Here is a 23,452-nt window from a genome sequence, read left to right as displayed (position 1 = left end):
CCACAAATCTACATCAGTTCGTGGTATGATTTGACTAAGACCGCCCAAATGTATACGCAAGTAAGGTGGGCGTACCTGTCAGTACAATTGAAAAGGAACCTGATGTTCCAAATATGGTAAGAAACGTAAAATTTCCATCACAAGATTGCAGTATTCGACCAATCACTACGCACTGGTTAACTGGCCAATCATAGCACACCTCGCTTTTCAGAGCCATGAGCTTTGTAAAAAATCAGCGCGTTTCAGAGAGGCGGGGCAAAGAGGAGATACAAACATGCACGGTATGTGGAAAATACAGCGTTTTTGAATCTTAAATCGTGTACACACATTGCATTACATCTTAAACAAACGATAATATATGTTTTAGCCGTGTCATATGACCCCTTTAAACGGTACTGAATTATTAACGGTATTATCTGTACAATTAACATAATATTTATAATCATGTTTTTTTAATATCACTGTTAATGACAATACCAGATATTGCAAAACCCCTAATTCAAACCCATTGAATTCCCCATTGCTACCCGTTCACTATCCAGACTTTAATCATTGTCAACTAGATTACAGAAACCAACCATTCCTGAAAATACATCACAACTTAAAAAAAATCTGATGAAATTTCAGTTTAAACCTTAAACTCAAAAATAAATATCCTTTCATTATTTGCTCATCCGTACATCACATCTAACAAATATTTCTTACATGTAAGAAACACCAAATGAGATGCACAGAATTATGGCCTTTGCCATACATTTTAGGGGAATGGGTGTGAACGTTTTGGGGGGGGTGTTGGGGGTGTCACTCTTTAAAAACAAATCAAATCTTAATCTGCATATTTATAATCTTGGCACATTGAATGATGTTTCAGTGAATAATGATGTAAACTCATCCAAAGTTACCATATGGCGTCAATGCACGACTCATTTATCACTTATCCACATTTCTTTGTGCTGTTCTGTGATTTTTGAAGTTCAGTAGGCTTCCCTTTCATATTTGTTTTATTTTAAAAAAGCTGTCGGCTCACTAGAACTCAGGTTCAAGTCCGGCCTGGGTTGTGTCCTGATCTCTTTCACCCCCCCATCCACACTCTATACTGTTCTATAAATACAAGTGCCTCCAGAACGTTGCTACATGGCCTCTGTTTTTAACAGATTTCTTCCTCTGTTACGCCTCTGCACAGGAACATCCAAAGAAAAAAATGCAACTAATCGTATTACCCCTTTACTCTGGCCGCCCACCATTAACTAATAACATTCGCCCCATTCCGCCAATAGAGCTATGATCTTGTTGGCACTATGTTTTCACTGACAGTACAAGCTTATTTGTGCTCCTTGGTCTAATCTAGGTGCCTGATTTATGTTTTGCTATTAACTTCAATATCACTCGACCACAATATATATCAGCCTTCTTGTCGAGTTGCTTTCATACGAAGGTGTCAGCCAAGAAAAGAAATAAAAGTGAAATGATTATATTGGCTGGTCTTGGGTTTTCCCTACCCATGATGCAATGGTACAATGCAGACCGAACAGCAAGGAAAACCACTTTTATTGCATTTTGGTGCATACAAGCAAAGCAATGTTTTATAGCGGCATGCATTTCATGAGAAGGAAGAGAGAATGACGGAAGAGAGAAAGAAAGAAAGAAAGAAAGAAAGAAAGAAAGAAAGAAAGAAAGAAAGAAAGAAAGAAAGAAAGAAAGAAAGAAAGAAAGAAAGAAAGAAAGAAAGAAAGAAACCAAGGAAATCGATAATGCATCATTTTTCCGACTCAAACAGCATCATAGATGCTATTCAAAATGTACAGGATTTCCTCCTTGCCAGCGCAAGCTGAATGGCATCTTTCATAAAAGCATTACTTAATGCATCGTGATGCATTATAATAGAGACGTAGATGCTGAACAGCATAAAATTCATTTAATACAACAATGCACTAATGCAAGGTCACAGCACTGAATGTTGTCCAAGTACGTTCCCTGACCATATATGGGCAATACATAGGAAACTCGCTCAAGGGAACATTTGGATACAAATATCAATATGAAGACACATATACGTGGTAAATCTCTCAATGAAATTTCAATTACAAAAGGACAAGTGCAGGTGCAGGTAAGCAAAATTAATGGTCTATGCATCTCATGGTATGCTCTAGCGCATATCCGTAATCTTTTAATGAAAATTAATAAATACTAAAAAAAAACTTTTTATGGGGTTTGAGGTTCATTAAACCTGGTCTTGTCTCTTCAGCTAGTTAATAAACTGTAAACAGCTGTTAAGTCAAGCCATCAAGCCTCTGACCGGATTTCATAGGATGATTCAATTTAACCAGTGGGAATGGAGAGGATGCAATGGGATGGAAGATAATCCGATTGCAAATCCATGTTAATGGATATCATTTCAAGTGCAATATGTTGAGCATTAGTCTGGAGATGACGATGTTTCGAAAACTGATTGATTCTGCAAAAAAAACCCCACTTAAAGTTGTGTGACAAAACGCTTGTTAAGTTACCTGAATCTCCCTGGCGTGATATATGATAATCAGACCAAGAAGAATGATTGTAGAAAGGCTTATCAGGCATTTCAGGGCTAAAGAATACAGTGACTCCTGCAAAAAAAAAAAAATCGGATTAGTCAGTGTACACACGAATGCACTAAATCGGTCCTGCTAAAATGTCCCTAAAACACAATACTGAGGACTGAGTTGCAGATCTTACCATATAAGCACAACACATGCATGTATGAATTACATAGTCACAAGTTAATTGAAGAGTCATTTTAACCTTCTTTGGCACACAGAACATAATGCATTGTCGCAATTCAAGTTATAAAGAAACTAATAGTATACAGCTTTTTTACCTGACATTTGATTTTCCCTCCAAGGGGTCACACCATAGAGGTACAGCTACAAATAGAAGTGCCTTTCAGATTGGCCTATTAAACTCATACATATACTGTATTCTAAATAACTGCATCTTTAATACTGTTTTTTTAAGTAGTGCAACTGTATTTATGTATAACACGCTTATGATTTATCTTTCCTCCTGTTAAATAAATTGTTTCGACATTTTGTTGAAAAACGGTTACATTTTGCAGAAAAGGCAAGCAGAGTGCACAACTAAAAGTGAAGAGCTAGACTTTCACAAGCAATATTACATTATATTGATTCTACTTTATTTTGAGCTTGTGAGAGTTCCAAGTGCATAAACCTATAAATGAATTAAAGAAATGTGAACTAAACTAAAAACTCAATAGAAATGGAGATTTTAATTTTTTGGACTATTTTTGCTTTTGTAATCACTTTTTTGGCTACAAGAGTGAACAATTCATATGACAACTGCATTGCCTCATTTAAACGTACTCTCTACCATAGTGCGTTAAAAACGCCAAAAACGTGTGAAGGATAAACGTGACCTTGCCACAGTTTTTCGTTCATCCGCACTTGACAAAGTTCTCCTTACAATTCGCCGAGCAGACCCGCTTTAATGAATTCTGACCTAGATGTGGGAGACCCGCAGGATTCGGGCACTATTAAGTTACGCACCTTTCCGTAGGCTCCCCACGAGAGTTCAGTCTCAATAACCATCACCACGATGCCAAACATCCCAAAGATGAGCGCGTAGTCGCTCAAGCGCTTTCTCTTCTCAAACAAGGCCCTCCTGTGCCCGAGCTTCTGTCCGATGTTCTGGTTCTTCTTTTTGCCCGATTTGCCTCCGCTGTGGCCGCATCCACCCCCTCCTCCGTCCCCCGCCGAGTAAGGCATGAGGGTGGTGGAGTTGTTCTCCGGTTTGGAGGGGACAGTATCGGAAGGGTCCGCCGCAGAGACCGGCTGCAGTGGTTGGGACTCCGAATCAAACTCGTGCAGGTTTCTGCGGGACGAACCCAAGTTGCTCAGCGGCCGCATCACGCCGCCGTTATATCTGCAGCTGCTCATGGCTATTTGGGTGTAAGAGTTACTCTCTCTGTGGCTGCTGGCCGGACTGCCCCGATTATTCTGCCGGTTCTGGTCGCGATGAGGATGATGTCTGAATGAACTACCATGACTAGAGGGCGTGAACTCGCTGTACTGAGCACCTTGCCTGGTTGAAGATGATACGGACGGCGTCCTCAAAGTTCCCAGTGGCGTCCCGTGCAAAGGTTGCCGTTTTCTCCCATCCTCGCAGGTGGAGGAGTTATTGCAGGTGCAGTGCCTGATGGAGCGCTCGTCCTCGCGTCCGCAGTATTGCTGGTACTTACAGTGCTGCTGCTGCTGCTCTAGATGGAAATCGTTCTGCAACTGCAATGGGGTTTCCATGTCAGAGCTGCTGTTTAAAGCAGCAGCAGTCTGAGAACCCCGTGCATGCACCCTACCGAGGGGGCGTTGTGATGAGTATCAGTGGATAAAAGCTGGCGCGAGGACGGACCCACGTCGGCTCCTGTAGATGTGGGAGCGCGCTTCCGATTGGTCGATCGCCCCAAAACAACTGGCCTGTCGTCACTTCAGGAAGGTGGCAACATGCTTTTTCAAAAATACAGGCATTCACAAATATACGTGCAGGTTTCCTCGTTCTGTTGTTACACTTCGTTGCATTGAGCGGTCCAATTAGCTACACCTGTCATGATTTAAAGACCTGTCAAAGAAGGGACATGAAGAAATGTTATGTTTTATTGACTAAAGTTTGCTATGAACTGTCAATAATCATTATCTTTAATTAAGCATTTATACTTGTTCATCAAGATTTTCAAATATTTTTTGCCTTCAACCTTTGACATGAAATACATTTCGTTGTCATTGAATATCTGTCATTATGACTATTCAAGTTCGTTAGAAAATAAGTATGTTTTCTGTCACTTTAAGTTTATACGTTTTGGATGTCGACTACACGCGCGTGCAGCGCTACCCGCCTGGTGTAACGTTACTCGCGAGACTGACTGAATTTAAACTGACCGAACGTTAAACATGACATCACATCTTAGTTAAAAACAATACAAATTTGTTGTTTTATTTTTTTCAATGATTTAATGCTGGTGACGTTTTGTGAATACCATTCATATTTTCAAAACATCTTGACTTTATATTTGTTCTCGTTTCCACGCCAGTTCGTAACCAGCTATACTAACAGTAACGAATGTATTATTACATAACAATTTTTTTGTGTAAAAATTACAAAAATAAATAAAAATACTATATTTATACCAAAAATACCTGAACAACAGCGTAAAGCACTAGTACGCGAGCACTGTTTGTACTCTTATGTAAAAGCGTACTATGAAAAGTAGCACGTGTGAAAACAGTGGCTGCAGTATACTGCAGTCGAAGCACGTCACCTCGCAGCGTCAGCTTCATCTGAAATGCCTTTGTTATTGTTGTCTCGGCTCCTGCCAGCTTGCATCCTTGGGAAGAGTGATCAAACGATCCGATGCACAGGGCTTTTGTCAATCGAATAACGAAGTGATGATTGGCATCTCAGTATTGTCATAGTACAAAAGTACGAATAGACAGCTGAACGCATACTGTTTACACATTAAACACAAAGCGTGTTCTTCAATTTTTGTATGTTCTTTTTTTATATTTAAATATTGACTGTGATGCAACAAACAGTGGGTTGTATTTGTTGATTATTGTGGTCATGTATTTTTAACACAATAACGTAATCTTAATAATGCATTATTGTTTTAATCATTACCATCTTCTATCACACTCGGTCCCGCTGCGACTCAAGTATGTGCTCATGTAAGTACACGTGCGTACCTCTACGGCCACCGTACGTAATACAGACGTTAACCGGTTAGCTTGTGTGGTCTTTCTGAGATAGGATACAACCGGCGAAATATCTCCTTCTCCAATAATAACGAGCAGAGGAATTCAAAGAGTTCAACGGGGTTTAGTGGTCATTATCAATGACAGAGGCCGATGAAAGGCTGTTTATTGACAAAGCGATAATTCATTTGCTCGGCGGCGTGAGAGTCCTTTGTTATGGAGAGAGAGAGAAAGATGTCATTATTGTCCAAAGTCCGTTCGTTTCGATAGATGAATTGATTCGGGGAACTGCGAGTCAGATGTCGATTATGACCGTATCAATAGATTCATGACATGATATTTAAACCTGGATTCAGCTGTTGTCAAAGCATAGCGTGAACAATGAGAAGAAAGAATGGAGCAGCATCCTCAAATCATGTGGATCCTTCGGGTAGGCTGTGACAAGTGACAGTGTTAAGAAGACAAGATAATAAATGAAAATATTATTGATCATTTTTAAAATGCTATGTGGTTCAAATGGGATGCACACGAGATGCACTTACAACATTAAAACATACGTAAAACCCCATTAGATATGATTAAAAATGACATTTCAGCACAAAGGGATAGTTCACCCTCATGTCATTCCAAACCTGTATGGCTTTCTTTCTTTTGTAGAACACAAAACTAAGAACATATCGCTGCTGTCCTTCTGAAACCTTGTATCTCCATATTTCGTGATTTTTTTGCCATAAATCATTATAAGTCACCCTTTATGTTCGTCACTGGGTTTTACAAATATTAACACATAAAAGTGCTTGTCAACTTTGACCATTTCCTGAAAAACAGTGTATCTGGACATCCAAGGTTTTGGAAGGACAGCAGCGATAAACAAACAACATTGGCTCCCATTGACTTCCATTGTATGAGCAAAAAAACCACTGACACAAAAAAAGACCAGAAACAGTCATATAGAGGTTTAATTGCCATGGGGGTGAATAAATTAAGACAGTTTTTTATCAAATGTTATAAAAATAGATGAATCAGATTCTAAACCTTTGAACAATACAGTTTTTCTCCATTTGCCTGAAAAAAGCAGGTTAAAGCTTGAATGCTTTTTGGATAAAAGCATCTGCCAAATGCATGATTGTAACAATAGTGTCTGCCTTACAACTTAACATTGATTTTGCCGTCGTGAAAAAAAAAAAATGCTTCTAATGTCTCATTGCTTTATTCTAGCAGAGTCAGATAATATCATTCCGGAGACGCCTGAACCCAAACGTCCATCAGGAACATCTCTCTCCATCGCCCATGCTGATTCTGACTCTGATGTTGAGATATCTGGCAGTTCTTTGATGCCAGTCAGGTGAGTTATCAACTTCAGCATGCAGCATCAAAACTTGCACGGTTGAAAGCACACGAATGCATAACACACGTTTTACACACTTTGATATCAAGCCAAGAGGAGTCTGAGAACAAAGCAGAATCAAAGGAGAATGTGGCATCACCGTCTTCTGGTGAGGAGGAAGTGACTGTGTTAAAGACAGCGGGAATTCAGCGGCACAGATCTACTTCACAAAGAAGCCAGAAACAACAAATGGTAAAGACAACCATTTTCTTCTTAGTTCCCTTAAAGTAGTGCTTCCCAACCAGTCACAGACAACAATGCAAATAATGAATGCAAAAATGAAACGGCAGTAAAATTGTATACTCTTGTATAAAGTGGAAATGTTAAAGTGATAGTTCACCCAAAAATGTCAGTCATCATTTACTCACCCTCTTGTCATTGGCGAAAGATTTCAAATCATTTCTTCCTTCCACAGAACACAAAAGAAGATATTTTGAAGAAAGTTGGTAACCGAACAGCACTCGACCCCATTCACTTTTTATTGTATGGACACAAAACCAATGCAAGTGAATAGGGTTCAGTTAACAACATTTTTCAAAATATCTTCTTTCGTGTTCTGCGGAAGAAAGAAAGTCATAAAGGTTTGAAATGACAAGAGGGTGAGTAAACGATGACTGAATTTTTGGTTGAACTATCACTAGGCGTATGAGCTTATAAAATGGGTGAGAAAGCGTTTCATATTTTATGATGTTGATTAAAAACAAGTATAGCCAAATTAGGAAGATGCCAGTGCGGACAGGTTGTGGAACACAGAATTTTTTTAAATAAAACACAAGCTATTAGATAAAGGTTTATTCTCAACGGGGATAAATAAGGTTCGTGCCAACCACAATTTGTTTTGTATTGAAATACTGGCCATAGACACGTTCATAATGTCACTCATAGGACATGTAGAATCCAAATACTCAAGTTGCATATCTTTGGGTTGATCAATTTCAAATTTTGGTTAAAAAATTGATTCATAGTGTTCTCGTACACACTATGAATCCCAGTCGTGTTTTTGTATTGTGTGACAATAATCATCTCGTTGACATTTCAGGTGACCAAGAGCGCATCCCCCTCACCCTTGAACACATCTGAGAGAGCAGCTACAGATGACCCTGGCGAGTTGCTCCATCAGTCTTAACAGATCCCATAATAAAACCGTATTGATCGCTCTCACACAACTGAGATGTGAGATGAAGATGCGTTTACCGCATTGATCAGTGCGCCGCTGAGCCCTGTCGACATGCTCTCTTTTTCAGACTCTGATTTGGTCCACGGGAGGAGACAGCAGCAGATGTGTGGCTCTTCCCAGGAGAGCACCAGCTCTCGGCACAGCAAAAAGAGGCGGGATTCGTCGGTGAGCTCAGTCATTGGATTACCGCAGCACGCAATCTCACTGATTCTCTCAATTCTGACAGCAAAGCCTTTTATGCCCCTGTAGAGCTACTGAGGCTAAATTGAAAACAGTGTCCCAATCAAGGACACTAACAGTATATGTCTTTTTCACATGGGATATCAGCTGCCAGGCTGCTGGTTAATCCCTTTTCTGGATGATTTACGGCTGCATTATTAGTCTATTCATCATTTGTCATCGGGGAGTGTGTATGAATGAGCATGTGACACTCTTCATGAATGGGATACAAATTGCCTTTTTTGTTCTCGTCTCCTCAAAGCGTCAGAGGAAAGTTTATCCTTCAGAAAATGTCAAGGCTTCGTAAATCTCTAGCATAAAGATTAAAGTTAAATTAAAGAAACAAAATGTATATATTTATAAAGTACATAAAGATAAATAGGTGACAGATTTTTAAATTACGCCTCGAAAATAAACACATAAAACATTAATACATTGTTTTACGTATGGTTGACTTTAATTGTTAGAGACAGACAAAACGGTTGACTTTTTAGGATGGACAGGCCAAACCTGTCTACTTTTCATTGCAGATTAGAAATTGATCGATATTGATTTAACATCTACTGTGTTTACATTTATTCATTTGGCAGACGCTTTTATCCAAAGTGACTTACAAGTAGGAGAGCATATAAACATTTTGTCAACACGCTACACAGTACCGTTAGTTTACAAGACTATGCTACTAGGAGGATTAAAGCTGGAGTAAGCAAAGGAGAGAATGAACAACAATAATTTTATTTTTGCACACAGTCAGACAGTTATCGGTTACTCAAATAAATGCGGAACAGGTATGTTTTGAGCTGTTTTTTGAAAGTTGTGAAGGATGCTGCAGTTCAGGTGGAGGCTGGCAGTTCATTCCACCACAGGGGAACCGAATGAGTGAAGGTTTTTGCAAGCGATTTGGTGCCTCGCTGTGATGGAACAACCAGGCGTCGCTCATTTTCAGACCGAAGATGACGGGAGGGGATGTAGACCTGGAGCACTGAGTTAAGGTAGATGGGCGAATATGCCGTTATCGTTCTGAAGGCCAGTGTCAGAGATTTCAACTTGATGCAGGCGGCAACTGGCAGCCAGTGAAGTGAAATCAGGAGGGGTGTTACAAGGGTTCTTTTAGGCTGATTGAAAATCAGTTACTCTATGAATAAAAAAATACTGAAACTTCACTAGGTTTTTTCTGTCTTAACAGATGGATGATTCAGAGGATGAAGAGCCAGAGCCGAGATCTAAAGAACAGGAACGTATGCTGAGAAAACTCCAGAGAAAGTTCCCACACCTCAACAAAAATGTAAATAAGCACACAATGTAACTCGGTATGACTGATGTTGAAGTTGACTGAAGGCTGGTGATGGTATACTGAAGATATATTTGTCTTAGCTTGAGGGCTCATTCTGTAATCTGTTCTCACAGGAACTCAGGGATGTACTGCATGAACATTGCTGGCTCGTTGAAGATGCCTTAGAAGCGCTACGAATGTTTTCTGACACTGGTGAGATCTGACGGGCCGTTTTAGTGATTCTCAAAATGTTGTATGCATAAAACGAACTGATATGGAAAATGCCAAATATATATATATTTTAAATTGATTTACATTAGTTTTTTATTACTATTTTAAATGTTTTATCAATTTTGATATAGTTTTTCGTAATTATTTATTTATTATTGGACTATCGTAAAATTAATGCATGACATTGCAACAGCACAAATGTATTAAACGACTACCCAAAACTAGACATGCACATATACAGTATATCGGCCAATAATCGGAATTGGTCGATAAAAGCAAATTTTTACACTATCGGTCACACTGTGTCCATCAAAAGAGGACAGGAAAATGCAATGAATTTGTGCTCTGTATACAGAAAATGTTAAGAAACGTCACCAGTTTGACGTTCAATAGTAATAGTCATTATATGAATTAATAACATTATGAAAATTAAGAAATATTAGTTTTGTTTTCAGAATCGGTGTTGGCAGATATAACTCTGAATAATTGTCTGTGGAGTAATTTAGTATCGGTGCATCTCTATTCAAAGATACATCAGTAGTAAATACTAGCGATAGACCGATATAACACCATGGCCGATATAATGCGTCAGTATTTGGAATTTTTGCATTTTCGACATCGGTTGATACATTTTTACAATCTGACCATTTTTTTCAGTTTGGCCGCTATATAGCGTGCTAGTATTTTGTTTAGCAAATACTGTAAATACGGAAATATGCCAATAACGGCAATAAAATAATTATACATTATTACGGAGGTGAGCTGAAATGTCTTACTTTACAAAAGGTGGCACTTGATTTGAAAAGGTCGAGAACCACCAAAGCTGTGTCCCAAATGACATACTATACACTATGCACTTAAACTATGCACTATGCACTCAACCATCTAGTATATGAATTTTAGAAGGGTAGTATCGTCCCAAATGGAATACTAAACGGTTTTATACTAACCGGAAGTATATCGGTTCCCAGAGGAGCGCCAATGACGTCAATCGCACGCCACAATGTGTGTGAATAAAAATATACTTGTGCATTGTTCATTTAATGTAGTTTTCATGTGTTTTGCCCAGCATTACTTTAGTCATCATCATGTTGAAGCGTTATCACTCTGCAGGAGAGTTTTGCTTGAGCAGCATCTGATAGCCCCGCCTCCCTTCTGCTATGTAAGCGAAATTGCGACCGTTGAGTGCGTGAAGTGTCCACAGTTACACATTTCATATTTTCGGTCGAAAAAGTGCATCATCCGGGTACTTACAGTGCACTTCTTTTTTGAGGATTTTCAATGTGAACGCACTACTCACACTATTTATACTACAAAATGGCGTAGAATAGTGGATAAGTGCGCGATTTGGGACGCACCTCAAGTAAATTTTGTTGCTCTTTTTTGTTGGTCTAAACACCAATATAAGAGCGTCTTGAACTCTACTGACACCTGTTGGTTAGGAGGCAGTATCACAAAGCAAAAGTCTTGAGTTGCTTGCATCATTGTAAAAGAAATACTTCCATTATGATCTCCCATTATTGATTTATTCTGTAATTTAGAAGTTTTTTAATTATTTTGAAAGATACAATTATAATATGACTTATAATTAAAAAAGAATTTTGGATGAAGACATTATTATTTGTTACCATGATTCCAGCGTACCCTATTTGTAATTGTTACAGCTCCTACATACTTTCTGTATTTTTAGCCGTCGAGTCTGAGAGTGATGAATCTCAAACTTCCCCTGCTGCCAAACGCACCAGACGGGTCACAAACACCCGTCAGAAAGCTCAGGTCACCCAACGTCCCAGCACACCCCCGCCAAAACCCCGCAGATCTCTTAGGACCCAAACATCTCAGATGAGCAGAAGGCAGTCCGTGGTGAGCTCAGAGGAGGAATGCATCGACTCCGATGCCTCTTCTGTGAATCCATTACTGGACTCTGACGCTGACCAGTCAAACGAGACTCTAACCAAACTCAAGTCTGAGATCCTCGGCTTTTTTCAGACGGCTTCAGTGGACGAGCTCACACTCATTGCAGGATGCTCTTTGAAGAAGGCTCAGAAGATCATTGAGCTCAGACCATATAAAACATGGAAAGATCTGGTGAGAAAATGAATGCGTTCTTCTTTCTGTTTGTAACTGCTCATCTACAAGTACTTGTAGGTCATATTCAAAGAGTAACACATTTGCTCGTCCGGTTCACAGGATTATGCTATGCGCAGAGGGAACAGCCTTTCCACCAGGCTGCTGGCAGGATGTCGTGATGTTCTAAAAGAAAGAGAAGTTGTAAAGGGTCTCATGAGTAAGTGCGAGGAGATTTCGGAAAAGCTGATTCAAGATGTAACCCAAGTGTTGAACAAGGGCTCGGGTTCAATGAGCCAGCCCCAGATCCTCACTAGCACGTAAGATTTTACTAACATCATGGCATATTGCATATCTTGCATGTTGTCATGTCAGTGTGTTTTGTTATTTCTATGTATTATGTTATGTGTTTTAGACTCCAGTTAAAGCCATACCAGCTGATAGGACTGAACTGGCTTGCACTACTGCATCAGAACAAACTGAGTGGAATCCTGGCAGATGAGATGGTCTCTGTCCCAAAAATATATATGAATTGATTCTCTGATTATGAATGATAAAATATGATTTATTTGACAGGGGTCTCAGATTTAGTCATTATGATGCACTTTTGTCACGGCTAGGGTTTGGGGAAGACCATCCAGGCCATCTCATTTCTGGCCCTACTGTATCAGGACGGGAACCATGGGCCTCATCTTATCACTGTTCCTGCCTCTACACTCGGTGAATCAACTCAAACCAATTGAAGCATCTTTAAAAACAACAGATATTTTAATAATCTTAATCTTATGTTACTTTTACAGATAATTGGGTCCGAGAATTGGAACTTTGGTGCCCCAGTTTAAAAGTGCTGGTGTATTATGGTAAAACCAAGAATCTTTTATACATTATTTTTAAGGAGAATTGTTGATCTTTTAATTTAAAGGGAAAGTGTTTATTTTAGTGCTGAATATGTCTCCATGCAGGGGGAATTGGGTGCCAATGGTTAAAAAAAGATGGTAATAACAAAATACCACAAAAGCAAGCACATCACCTTGAATTGGGTGCTTAGCCTAATCATATCAAATACAGTATATACACTACCAGTCAAACGTTTTTGGACACTTGAGTGAAATGTTTCTCATTATTTTAAAAAACGTTTGATCTGAAAGTGTATGCTTAAATGTTTTTTTTTAAATGGATGACTTTGACTGAATAATGGAAAACTCCGCGTTTTCCATTTAACGCTCGCTCCTCACAGTCTGTGTCCGCTCACTAAAGACGACAGATCGTAAATAATATGCAAACACTGTTAAATCCATCCATGTAAATTAAAAAATTAACAACGTTCTGCTAACTAATATACAAAGTTATAACAACCGACATACGGGATGCGTGAAGGGACAAACTGCTCGTTCTTTTTTAAACCGTGTTTAGTTGAAAGTTATCTCAGATCTCTGGCAAAATGTAAATGCTAAATTAAGATGATACCTTGCAGATATACCATTCATGGATTCATGGCCTGTGAGCTGCATTAAACAGTCTCTTAGATTTACATTTAAGAATTTGACATGAAAATGATGTTATGTTAGATATAAAGTATTTAAAAGATTTAAAACGATTAATAAGAGAGGGGTGCCCTATTTGCCCTGCACAACCAACCAGTAGTCATCCCCCCAACCTGTACAGTATATATATACAGTATATATATATACACTGTAAACCCGGATAAGTTGGCAATACTCAAATATTTTGAGTTTTAGAGATTCTTGGTTTAAGTAAGCAGAACCTTCAAATTTTGATTACTGTTAAGTTAAAGTTCTTAACAAATCTTAGTTAGCTAAACTAAATTCTTTCGGTTTCATTATTTTGCATGTTCCTTAGTCTTAATATGCATAAATCAAAAACCTTGACTTATGCAATCCAAAATGAGCAAGAAGAGACTAATGTCAGAACTGGCATTAGCACAGTTACTGCTCACTGGTAACATACCACATGTTACAGGTGAAATGTAGCTTCGCAGAGACTAGGCACATGCACCACTCTTCTAAACAATGGTAACCACAAAACTGAAAAATATGTCAAACTCTTCTAAATATCTAAGAGAAGTGAACATTAAACACTAACAAGTCTTTAACTTTACTAAAAACATATAAAATAATCATTTTTTTTTATTTACTCTCCTAATGCAGTCTGATGCAAAGCATGCTGGGAATTGGAAATCCTTCTTGACCAATTGTTGAATTAACATGTTTAAATTAAGTAAGGAGCAAATAAAAATTTTGAGTTTTAGTCAAGTTAATCAAAAATAATCATTATACTTTACTCAAAAGTAAAAAAGTGTTTCACGAACTTAAAATATTTAAGTAAGTAGAACTTTTTTATAAAATTAAGTTTACATTACTTAATCTGTTTGATTATTTTGAACATTTGGGTTTACAGTGTATATATATATATATATATATATATATATACGGGTCAAAGACGTTAAGATGTCCCCATCAAAAGAAATTTACAAAAGTGATTTTATGTCCATAGAAGGCACATTAAGTCTACTTTATGGTTTCAACTAAGTTTTTGGAGAATAAAATGTCAAAATTTGGTTGAAATAATGTTACATTGTCATTCAGTGTAACACAATATTTATGTACAAATTCAAACAACATGCTTATTCTGACATGTACATATTAAAATATATAAAAGAATAAGGGAGCATTTTACATTTTATTGTGCTTTAAATGATTGAAAAATTCTTATTGACAAATTGGCAAAACCTAGGATAGTGGCAAATTTAAAAAAAATTAAAATTACAACTAATTAGCCTTTGGGGTTTAAGTAATTAGTCTTCTAATATTTCTTATATTGATTTTTGTTGTAAATATGCCTGACAAGATTGTTTCACTGAATGACATTTTTAGTGGGCGTCTTCTGTAAATTAGGGAAAATTTTATATTTATTTTTTGCTCAGAAAAACAAGAGTGCAATTAAATTAAACAGAAAACTTTTTCTTTCTTTTTTTTTAACAACGACAAATGCAGTATTACACTTATTGTTTTTAATGCTTAAAACCTTTTTCGTCTTTGACCCGTGTGTGTGTGTGTGTGTGTGTACCGTTTTGAGCACACAGGCTCTTCATCAGATGTTTGTGAAAGTCTATTAAACTTTTTAAAATATTATTTCAGCTTTGGTGTGCCGGTTTTTCATATTATTATATATTATTTTAAAATATGGTGCCACCCTAACTAGGGATGCACCGATCCACTTTTTTGCTTCCTATACCTGAGATTCAGTATTGGCTGATACCAAGCACCGATCCGATACAAAGGTAAATTTTTAAAAGTGCTGAATTACCTATAAACTGTATGCATCACTGTGCAAGGCATCTGGCTCGATTTAAACAATAATTTCCTAACTCTGTAAAAAAAAAAAAAAAAAAAATTGTTCACAAGTTTAGTTTGAATTATTTATTAAACCAGCACCAGTGCTTAAACTTTACATTAAAAATTAAAGTGCGAATAGGAATTAAACATCCAAAACAAAAGCAGCTAAATAAAACAACAGCTTCACTAGTTCGGTAAACGTGTACAAAAAAATAGAAACAAAATCTCTTTATAACTGTTTAGTTTATAACGTGCTGTTTGGGATGAAATATCTGTAAATGCTTCATTAAATTTGTATTATTATAATTCAAAGTTTATCATCACCCCTCAGAACATTTACTTGGCATATATTGCAAACAGCGGTGGAACTGTTGTAAAATACCTCCAAATCGCGGATGTTTTGGCTCGCCTGTTCGCTGCTCTATGCTCCATATGTTAGCTTGCTCACCTGCATACAGAGCATCTTGCTAGCGTACTATGATGTCACACACTGCGCATAGCACAGCCGTGGTGCGAAAGCGTTTAAGAGTCAGTGTCTCCATAAACTTTTACATCGCCTAGCAGAAATTTGATGTCAGGTCGGGCCAATTGTCACCGTTACCCGATCTAGAATTTTATTCAGTAATGACATCGATACCCGATACAAATATCGGATCAGAGCATCCCTAACCAAGATTACTATAGCTAAACTAAAACTTAAAAAGCGTTTCTCTTAATAAAAAATGGCCTAAATGTTATTTTTACAGCTGGTTTTATATAAATTAAATAGTAAAAAACACTAAAATAAAACTCAAACTCAAACTGAAATAGGTTTAGGCTGTGACACTAAAGTTATTTAATGGAAATTATTGAAAACTAAACCAAAGCTAAAAAGCAGTATTAAAAATAAATAAATAATAAAATTATAAAAGTAAAAATATCTTAAAATTCAACAAACATCAACATGAGAACTAAATATAAAAGCTAATTTAACATTTTTACCAAAACTACACAAAATAATATTTATATAAAAATTATTGAAATTGTATTGAAATAATCTAATATACAGGTTGTTATTGATTCTTTGCGGATGTCTACCGGAAGTTAGGTTCGGGCTACATAACGTTTGTTAATGTTGTTGCCGCTGAAACCGTCTATACCAGAATATGTGTAAAGAAAAATCTATCTTTTTTGCTAGGGTCTGTTGATGATCGAAAGTACATGCGCTACGAGATACTGAATCGACTGGTGGATTACAACATCATAGTTTCAACGTAAGTATTAAAGTTGGCTTGAAAAACAAGCTCAAACTCTCAAATAAGCTCAAGCCGAGTGTCATATTCTTCATAGACTACCTGCATGCAAATCCAACACGGGTACCGAGCATGAGGTGCCAAGTGAAATGCGTATCTCGATGCCCCTAAAAGAGTCACGGGCCATGAAAGTTACCATAGAAAAAGCACCCTCGTTAATGACACAATAATGATAAAATACTCAGCGTTTGAGTGAACCTGAAAAGGTCCGAGTAAAATGACCCAGTCTCATTCATTATTCATGGTAATGAAACGTGGCTGTGCCTCGTGCCCTGCACCTTAACACCACGGCTCATTAAGATGGTCTCCTGTGTGCAGCTACAATCTGGCGATCGGAAATAATAGTGACCGCAGCCTGTTCAGCAAGCTCAAGCTGGAGTACGCCGTGTTCGACGAAGGCCACTTGCTGAAGAACATGAACTCGCTGCGATACCGACACCTCATGGCCATCAACGTAAGATCATCATGACTACCATACCTTGCATGTATAGGTGACTTAAGCCTGCCAATGGTCATTAAGAATAAATGCCTAGAGCTCTATTACAGCCACACGGACGGTTTTTGTAAAAGCAGGAGCTTGTGCTTCCCAGATGGGTTCACTTGGATTTAACAGTCTGTGCCCCCTTCAGAAACTGTTTCTCTGTCTTGTGTGCCCCCTTAGGCCAAACATCGTCTGCTGCTCACGGGAACCCCGCTGCAGAACAACCTTCTAGAGCTCATTTCCCTGCTCAACTTCATCATGCCCAACATGTTCTCCAGCAGCACTTCACAGATCTCCAAGATGTTCTCCATGGTACTGCACAACAAACCTTATCATCACTTTCTCATAGGGCTGAACTTATTAGTTGTGGTAGCCAAGGAAACAGGCGTTTAGACTTCACCCCTAAGTGGTAAACCGCTGTACGATTTTTGGTGACGGAGGTCGATTTCAGAGATCATAAAAGATTTATTTTGTCGTGGGAAAAAATTGGCAGTATTGAATAGTTCAGTGGAACTGGCAGGTTGATTGCCTTTTCGATTCATCTGAGACTCGAATGAATTCAGGCAATGACGGATTTCTTGCAGATGTTGGGGTTGCAGTTTTACAGTTTGAATAATTCTGCATAATGAGGAACCATTATACGCACAACAATAATTATGTACAGTATGTAAATAGTATATACCAGAAAAACACTGTACTTCTTAAATGAAAAAATACTGTGTTGTTGATTCCAAAATTAAAATCACGAAATATGGAGATACAAGGTTTTAGAAGGACAGCAGCGATATATAGTATATCGTATATACAGTGGGGGAAATAATTATTTGATCCCCTGCTGATTTAGTAAGTTTGCCTGCTTACAAAGAAATGAAGGGTCTATCATTTTTATGATAGGTTTATTTTAATATAATCTGGGGAAAAAATGTATGTTATAAATTGATTTGCATTTCAGTCAGTGAAATTTTTAACTCTTATCAGTTAAAATAAACCTACCATAAAAATTATAGACCCTTCATTTCTTTGTAAGCAGGCAAACTTACAAAATCAGCAGGGGATCAAATAATTATTCCCGAGATCACGAGTTTATTTGTAGCAATAGCCAACAATACATTGTATGGGTCAAAAATCATAAGGATAATAAGTGAAGAATCAAGATCATGTTTCATGAAGATATTTTGTAAATGTTCTACCGCAAATATATCAAACTTTATTTTTGTGAGTAAATGCAGCAAAATTGCTAACAAAAATGGCCGAAAACACGCCTACAAACTTCGCTCGTTGCTGCCCGCTCTTTGGTATGTATGTAAAGCTTAGAATTTCCACTTTCAGGTTCATCTACTCTCCACAACATCATTGCAGCGGTAAGCCAATAGTGAGCGTTAAAACAAACCTGTTTCTTCTTAGCAACGGCCTGCTACCGAGTCTCTGATGGACATCTTTAAAGACGATTTTCTCAGTCAATATTTAGATTTTTTTCACCCTCAGATTCCAGAGTTTTAAAAATTGTATCTCGGCCAAATATTGTAATATCCTATCCTAACAAACCATACATCAATGGTAAGCTTATGTATTCATTCAGCTTTCAGATGATGTATAAATCTCAATTTCCAAAAATTGACCAAAGAAATTGGTCCAGGGTCACAAATGTAAGTACTTGCTTACATTTAAATCACTTGGGCCGATGGAGATGTCAGAATTTAACACTGATTGACAATCTATACACCCAGTCTGTGCTGTCAGTGTCAGTCATGATGAGAGCTTAGTTGCATCAGTTTGACATAAAAGACAGATGATGTCGTTTAGTCTGCCTTCCCTTCAACCAAGATTTTACTGGGGTCTTATCATACAGTCTGACACTCAGCAGTCAAAGACCTGAAACAAATGCAGTGTACCAAACTGCACCCTTTGTGGTTGTCATGATTATGAAAATTGGCTGATGATTAACTAACTAATTAACTTATAAATAATTTCAATAATAATTGTGATTAGGGTGAATTTTTTATGAATCACGCCAGTCCTAAATGACGATGATACATCAAATCCCAGGGCTTGTTGAGGTGACATGTGTTCCCACTCTTCTAACCAATCAGACTTCTGATTTTGACCGATAATGAAAAAGTACAAAAATCTCGCAAACCACATTACAATACCTGGCAACCCCTCACAATACCCTAGCAACCTGGCATCCGGATGACCATTTTCCTCAGAAAAGGTACAAAACTGACACTCTTTTGGTGCGTTTCTTCCAGAAGTCATCTGAGGAGCAGAGCAGCTTCGAGAGGGACAGGATCGCTCACGCCAAACTCATCATGAAGCCGTTCATCCTCAGACGCGTGAAGAGCGAGGTACAGCGCCGCCCGCCGTTTGCATGCATAGTCGATAAGAAATATGCATAATGCATGCGCTCTCAAAATATTTGCGAATGTGAAAATGTGTTCGGCAGCATCTCAAATGCATTATTCAGCCATACAAGCAGATGGGATGCTCTGCTTGCAATGTTGACCCTCCGCAACCTTCCGGCATTCGGGTGATTCACTGACAGATAATGATGTGCCCGGCAGGTCCTGAAGCAACTGCCTGCCAAAGAGGAGCAAATCGAATTTTGCGGCATGTCCGAGAGGCAGCAGAAACTGTACAGCGGCCTGTTTGACAAACTGAAGCGTTCCAGTAATGCCGAAAGTATGTATTTGTACGGGGTTAAAACAGGACTATTTGAAACATTTTTAACTTAGGATGTCTGTGATTGGTTGCAGAGCGCGAGCTGACCAATGTGATGATGCAGCTGAGGAAGATGTCCAACCACCCGCTCCTTCACCGGCAGTATTATACCTCCGAGAAACTTAAAGCCATGAGCAAACTCATGCTTAAGGTATGAGATATAAAGTTTGAAACAGGAAGTTTGGATCATTCCCCCCCTTGCGTCCTTTTAAACCTATATATGACACAAAAAAGATATTTTGAGAAATGTCTCCGTTGTTTTGTGTCCACACAATGGAAGTCAATGGGGTCAATATTGTTTGGTTACCAACATTCTTCAGAATATCTTCTGGCGTGTTCTGCATAAGAAAGAAAGTCATACAGGTTTGAAATGACATGAGGCTGAATAAATTATTAAAGGGCAAATATCAAATTTATTGTGCCTGCGGGTTTTAAGTCACTTGTTTTGTTTTCATCTCAAGAATGTGTTACTTTTAATTGGCTGAAATGTTCCAGGAGCCGAGTCACCGCGATGCAGATCCGGCTCTGATCAAAGAGGACATGGAGGTGCTTTCAGACTTTGAGTTACATCGTCTCTGTCAGCAGTACTGTACTCTGCAGGAATATCAGCTCGACACAGACGTATTGCTGGACTCGGGAAAGCTCAGCTTCCTCGCACAGCTGCTCGAGTCTCTGAAGGAGAAGGTTTGGGAACACGTACTCCTGTTCTGTTCCACAGACAAAATTACACTTTCAACAAGCCCTCGGAGTACAATCAAAGTTATTTAACTGTGCGGAAAAATACTTTCACACTCTGTTCCAATGCCTTCACGCTGCAATACAAGCATATGCTTTGTTTTTCAGTAACAGGGCTTTAAATACGGTTTTGTTTTATAGCAGGTCATTAAATGTCAAGGATGCAATGTCATGTCAAAGCGCTTGTAATAGCGTCTATGTTTACTATATTATCAGGTCTCTTTGTATTTAAAGGGACAGTTCACCCAAAAATAAAAATTCTGTCATCATTTACTCACCCACGAGTTGTTCCAAATCTGTATAAATTTCTTTGTTTTGATGAACACAGAGAAAGATATTTGGAAGAATGCTTGTAACCAAACAGTTCTTGGACCCCATTGACTACCATAGTAGGAAAAAATACAATGGTAGTCAAAAGTGCCCCAGAACTGTTTGCTTTCCTACATTCTTCAAAATATCTTCTTTTGGGTTCAAGAGAACAAAGAAATTTATAAAGCAATTTTTTCTACTATGGTAGTCAATGGGGTCCAAGAACTGTTTGGTTTAAAGCATTCTTCTAAATATCTTTCTCTGTGTTCATCAAAACAAAGAAAGTTATACAGATGTGGAACAACTCGAGGTTGAGTAAATGATGACAGAATTATATTTTTTTGTTGAACTTTAATTCTCTACCACAAGGGTGTGCATTATCTCTCTCTTTTCCCCCAGGGGGATCGAGTGGCTCTCTTCAGCCAGTTCACAATGATGCTTGACATTTTGGAGGTGTTCTTGAGACACCATAAGCACAGATACATCCGAATGGACGGTTCAACCCCCATGGGTGAAAGGTAGGCATACTTATACGCTACACATTGGCGGTTTTAAAGGGACCTCAAATGATCATTCTGGCATCAGTTTCTCGCCCTCAAGTTGTTCCAAACCTGTGTAAATTTCGTTGCTCTGCTGAACACAAAGTTAGATATTTGGAAGAATGTTTGTGAGCAAACAATTCTGGGGCACTATTGACTTCCATAGTAAGAAAACTAATATGGTAGTCAATGGTACCCCAGAACTGTTTAGTTTTAAAATATCTTCTTTTGTGTTCAACAGAACAAAGAATTTTACACATTGTTGGAACAACTTAAGGGTGAGTAGATAATGCTAGAGTTTTCATTTTTGGACAAACTGTGGTGATCGACAGGCCCAGATACCACCAAAAGATGGGAATACGTTTTCCACTTTGGGTTAACTACAGTTTTTGTTGTCATAACGTGGAAAAACTCACAGAACTTATGAAAATTTATTCTAGCAGCCCTTCTTTTACAACTGACTTCTTGGGCAATAAAACCGTTTATCCCCACTCCAGGAAGTTACATAAAAATAGCCAATGAGATCCCAGCTTGTGTTTCTTTGCTGTTTTTATGTGCACTAGCTGATTAATGTGCAACGATCTGACTTTACTACTCACCACACCATTTACCCCTTAAATAAATAGGCTTTTAAAGAAAGAGGTTATTAATGCGCCAGCATTTGATATCATCGTTCTGCCCTGCCATCATTGTTCTCTTCACCGAAGCACTTAACCTCCCGCTCCACCGGGACCGTCTCTGCTGTTAGTGAACTGTAAATCACTTAAGACGAAAAAGTGTCTTCCAAATGGCAATTAAGTAAATGGACAGTAATTCTCAATCTCAACCTCTCAACGGGCTTTTACAGAATTGGGCTGATTGACCAGTTCAACACAGACCAGGACATATTTGTGTTCCTGCTGTCCACCAGAGCCGGAGGTTTGGGCATTAACCTGACATCTGCCAATGTGGTCATTCTTCACGATATCGACTGCAATCCTTACAATGACAAACAGGCTGAAGACCGCTGCCACAGAGTGGGACAAACCAGGTAAGTTTTTGCGTGGACAGCATGTGTTTTTGTTAGCATGCTTTATATCTGAGTTCATATCTGTTTCAGGACGGTAAAGGTGACCAAGTTGATAAGTAAAGACTCCATAGAGGATGCCATGCTCCGGATTGGAGAAAGAAAACTCAAACTAGAGCAAGACATGACTGCTATTCAGGAAGGTGAGAAGACTTTCAAAAAGCTCAGGCTTGTCTTGTTTTTTTGTCAAATAAATATAAAGACGCACAAGCTGATAAATATTCTCGCTTCTTCCAGGAGAAGAAGACACGTTTCCCGATGATATGACCTCTCTGCTCAAAGCATCTCTTGGACTCTGAAAGCCAGCTCAGACTCAAAGCAAACTGTGATGTTGTGACACTTGACTGAATTTGAAAGAAGTACTGTAACACATTGAAATGTGCTTTACCTACACTACCTGCAAAAAATAATGTTAAGATGAACAGATGTTTACATTTATTTTTTACTTACTGTAATACCGTGTTGTAGGTTTGTTTTTGTTTTGTATATGTGGATGAAAGTGTTTGATTAAAAAAAGTTGTTTTGTTTAATTTACACGTTTTCAAAGTTAGTGGTTTTGACCTTGGCAGCTCAATGTCTCAGGTCTCAGATATATTATAAAGTCAAAGCCACAGTCAATTTATACAAACTAAATACCTCAACCTTACAGGTCAGTACAGTCTCTGAATGACATTTTATAAAACGGATCAGTGTCTGAAATTTATGTTTGACTTTTTTTACCCATTTATTCATTAAATCTGACAGGCTATTTTTTTGGACCAACAGGTCTAGATCTATGGTCTGGTCTTGGCTCTGCTTCTTTTTTGTTTAGCACATTATTCAAAGACAACAATAATCTGCATCTGAAAATACGGTGCACTTGGATTA

The 23,452-nt window shown here is 38.2% G+C and overlaps 2 protein-coding genes across 5 annotated transcripts in view; one reads left to right on the top strand and one right to left on the bottom strand.

Moving 5' to 3' along the window:
* kcnn2 (potassium calcium-activated channel subfamily N member 2) overlaps positions 1 to 4,413 on the bottom strand; it is a 39,536-nt gene extending 35,123 nt beyond the window's left edge. For both annotated transcript variants that reach the window (XM_057321817.1, XM_057321818.1), the window contains exons 1-2: positions 3,540 to 4,413; positions 2,508 to 2,603 (exon numbers count right to left, since the gene is read on the bottom strand). In XM_057321817.1, the coding sequence (XP_057177800.1) occupies positions 2,508 to 2,603; positions 3,540 to 4,289 (846 nt within the window). In that variant the 5' untranslated portion in view covers positions 4,290 to 4,413. The remainder of the gene's footprint in view (positions 1 to 2,507; positions 2,604 to 3,539) is intronic.
* A 981-nt stretch (positions 4,414 to 5,394) lies between these two features.
* On the top strand, positions 5,395 to 23,372 carry smarcad1b (SWI/SNF-related, matrix-associated actin-dependent regulator of chromatin, subfamily a, containing DEAD/H box 1 b). 3 transcript variants are annotated; one of them, XM_057321888.1, is made up of 23 exons: positions 5,395 to 6,165; positions 6,957 to 7,080; positions 7,173 to 7,314; positions 8,162 to 8,225; positions 8,367 to 8,464; positions 9,705 to 9,803; positions 9,926 to 10,004; positions 11,713 to 12,110; positions 12,213 to 12,409; positions 12,505 to 12,595; positions 12,710 to 12,809; positions 12,890 to 12,949; positions 16,623 to 16,698; positions 17,056 to 17,191; positions 17,399 to 17,530; positions 19,468 to 19,563; positions 19,780 to 19,897; positions 19,972 to 20,087; positions 20,432 to 20,620; positions 21,380 to 21,498; positions 22,367 to 22,549; positions 22,619 to 22,728; positions 22,823 to 23,372. In XM_057321888.1, the coding sequence occupies exons 1-23, from the start codon at positions 6,117 to 6,119 to the stop codon at positions 22,882 to 22,884; spliced, it is 2,838 nt and encodes a 945-aa protein (XP_057177871.1). In that variant the 5' UTR covers positions 5,395 to 6,116; the 3' UTR covers positions 22,885 to 23,372. The 3 variants fall into 3 exon arrangements, with proteins under 3 accessions (XP_057177871.1, XP_057177870.1, XP_057177872.1); XM_057321887.1 differs by having other exon boundaries at positions 5,396 to 6,165; positions 6,954 to 7,080; XM_057321889.1 differs by lacking the exons at positions 5,395 to 6,165; positions 6,957 to 7,080; positions 7,173 to 7,314; positions 8,162 to 8,225 and having other exon boundaries at positions 8,357 to 9,510.
* The last annotated feature ends 80 nt before the right edge of the window (positions 23,373 to 23,452 follow it).

Source organism: Triplophysa rosa, linkage group LG22 (assembly GCF_024868665.1).
Source record: "Triplophysa rosa linkage group LG22, Trosa_1v2, whole genome shotgun sequence".
NCBI classification, from domain to species: Eukaryota; Metazoa; Chordata; class Actinopteri; order Cypriniformes; family Nemacheilidae; genus Triplophysa; species Triplophysa rosa.
This window is presented reverse-complemented; position numbering and strand designations above follow the sequence as displayed.

What these genes read in the sequence shown, in the direction of transcription:
- smarcad1b (XM_057321887.1), top strand. Translation starts at nt 6,117, where the DNA reads ATGAGAAGAAAGAATGGAGCAGCATCCTCAAATCATGTGGATCCTTCG. An exon ending in AAATCATGTGGATCCTTCGG is followed by an intron (nt 6,166 to 6,953) that starts GTAGGCTGTGAC and finishes GCTTTATTCTAG; the next exon opens with CAGAGTCAGATAATATCATT. An exon ending in CCCCAGATCCTCACTAGCAC is followed by an intron (nt 12,410 to 12,504) that starts GTAAGATTTTAC and finishes TATGTGTTTTAG; the next exon opens with ACTCCAGTTAAAGCCATACC.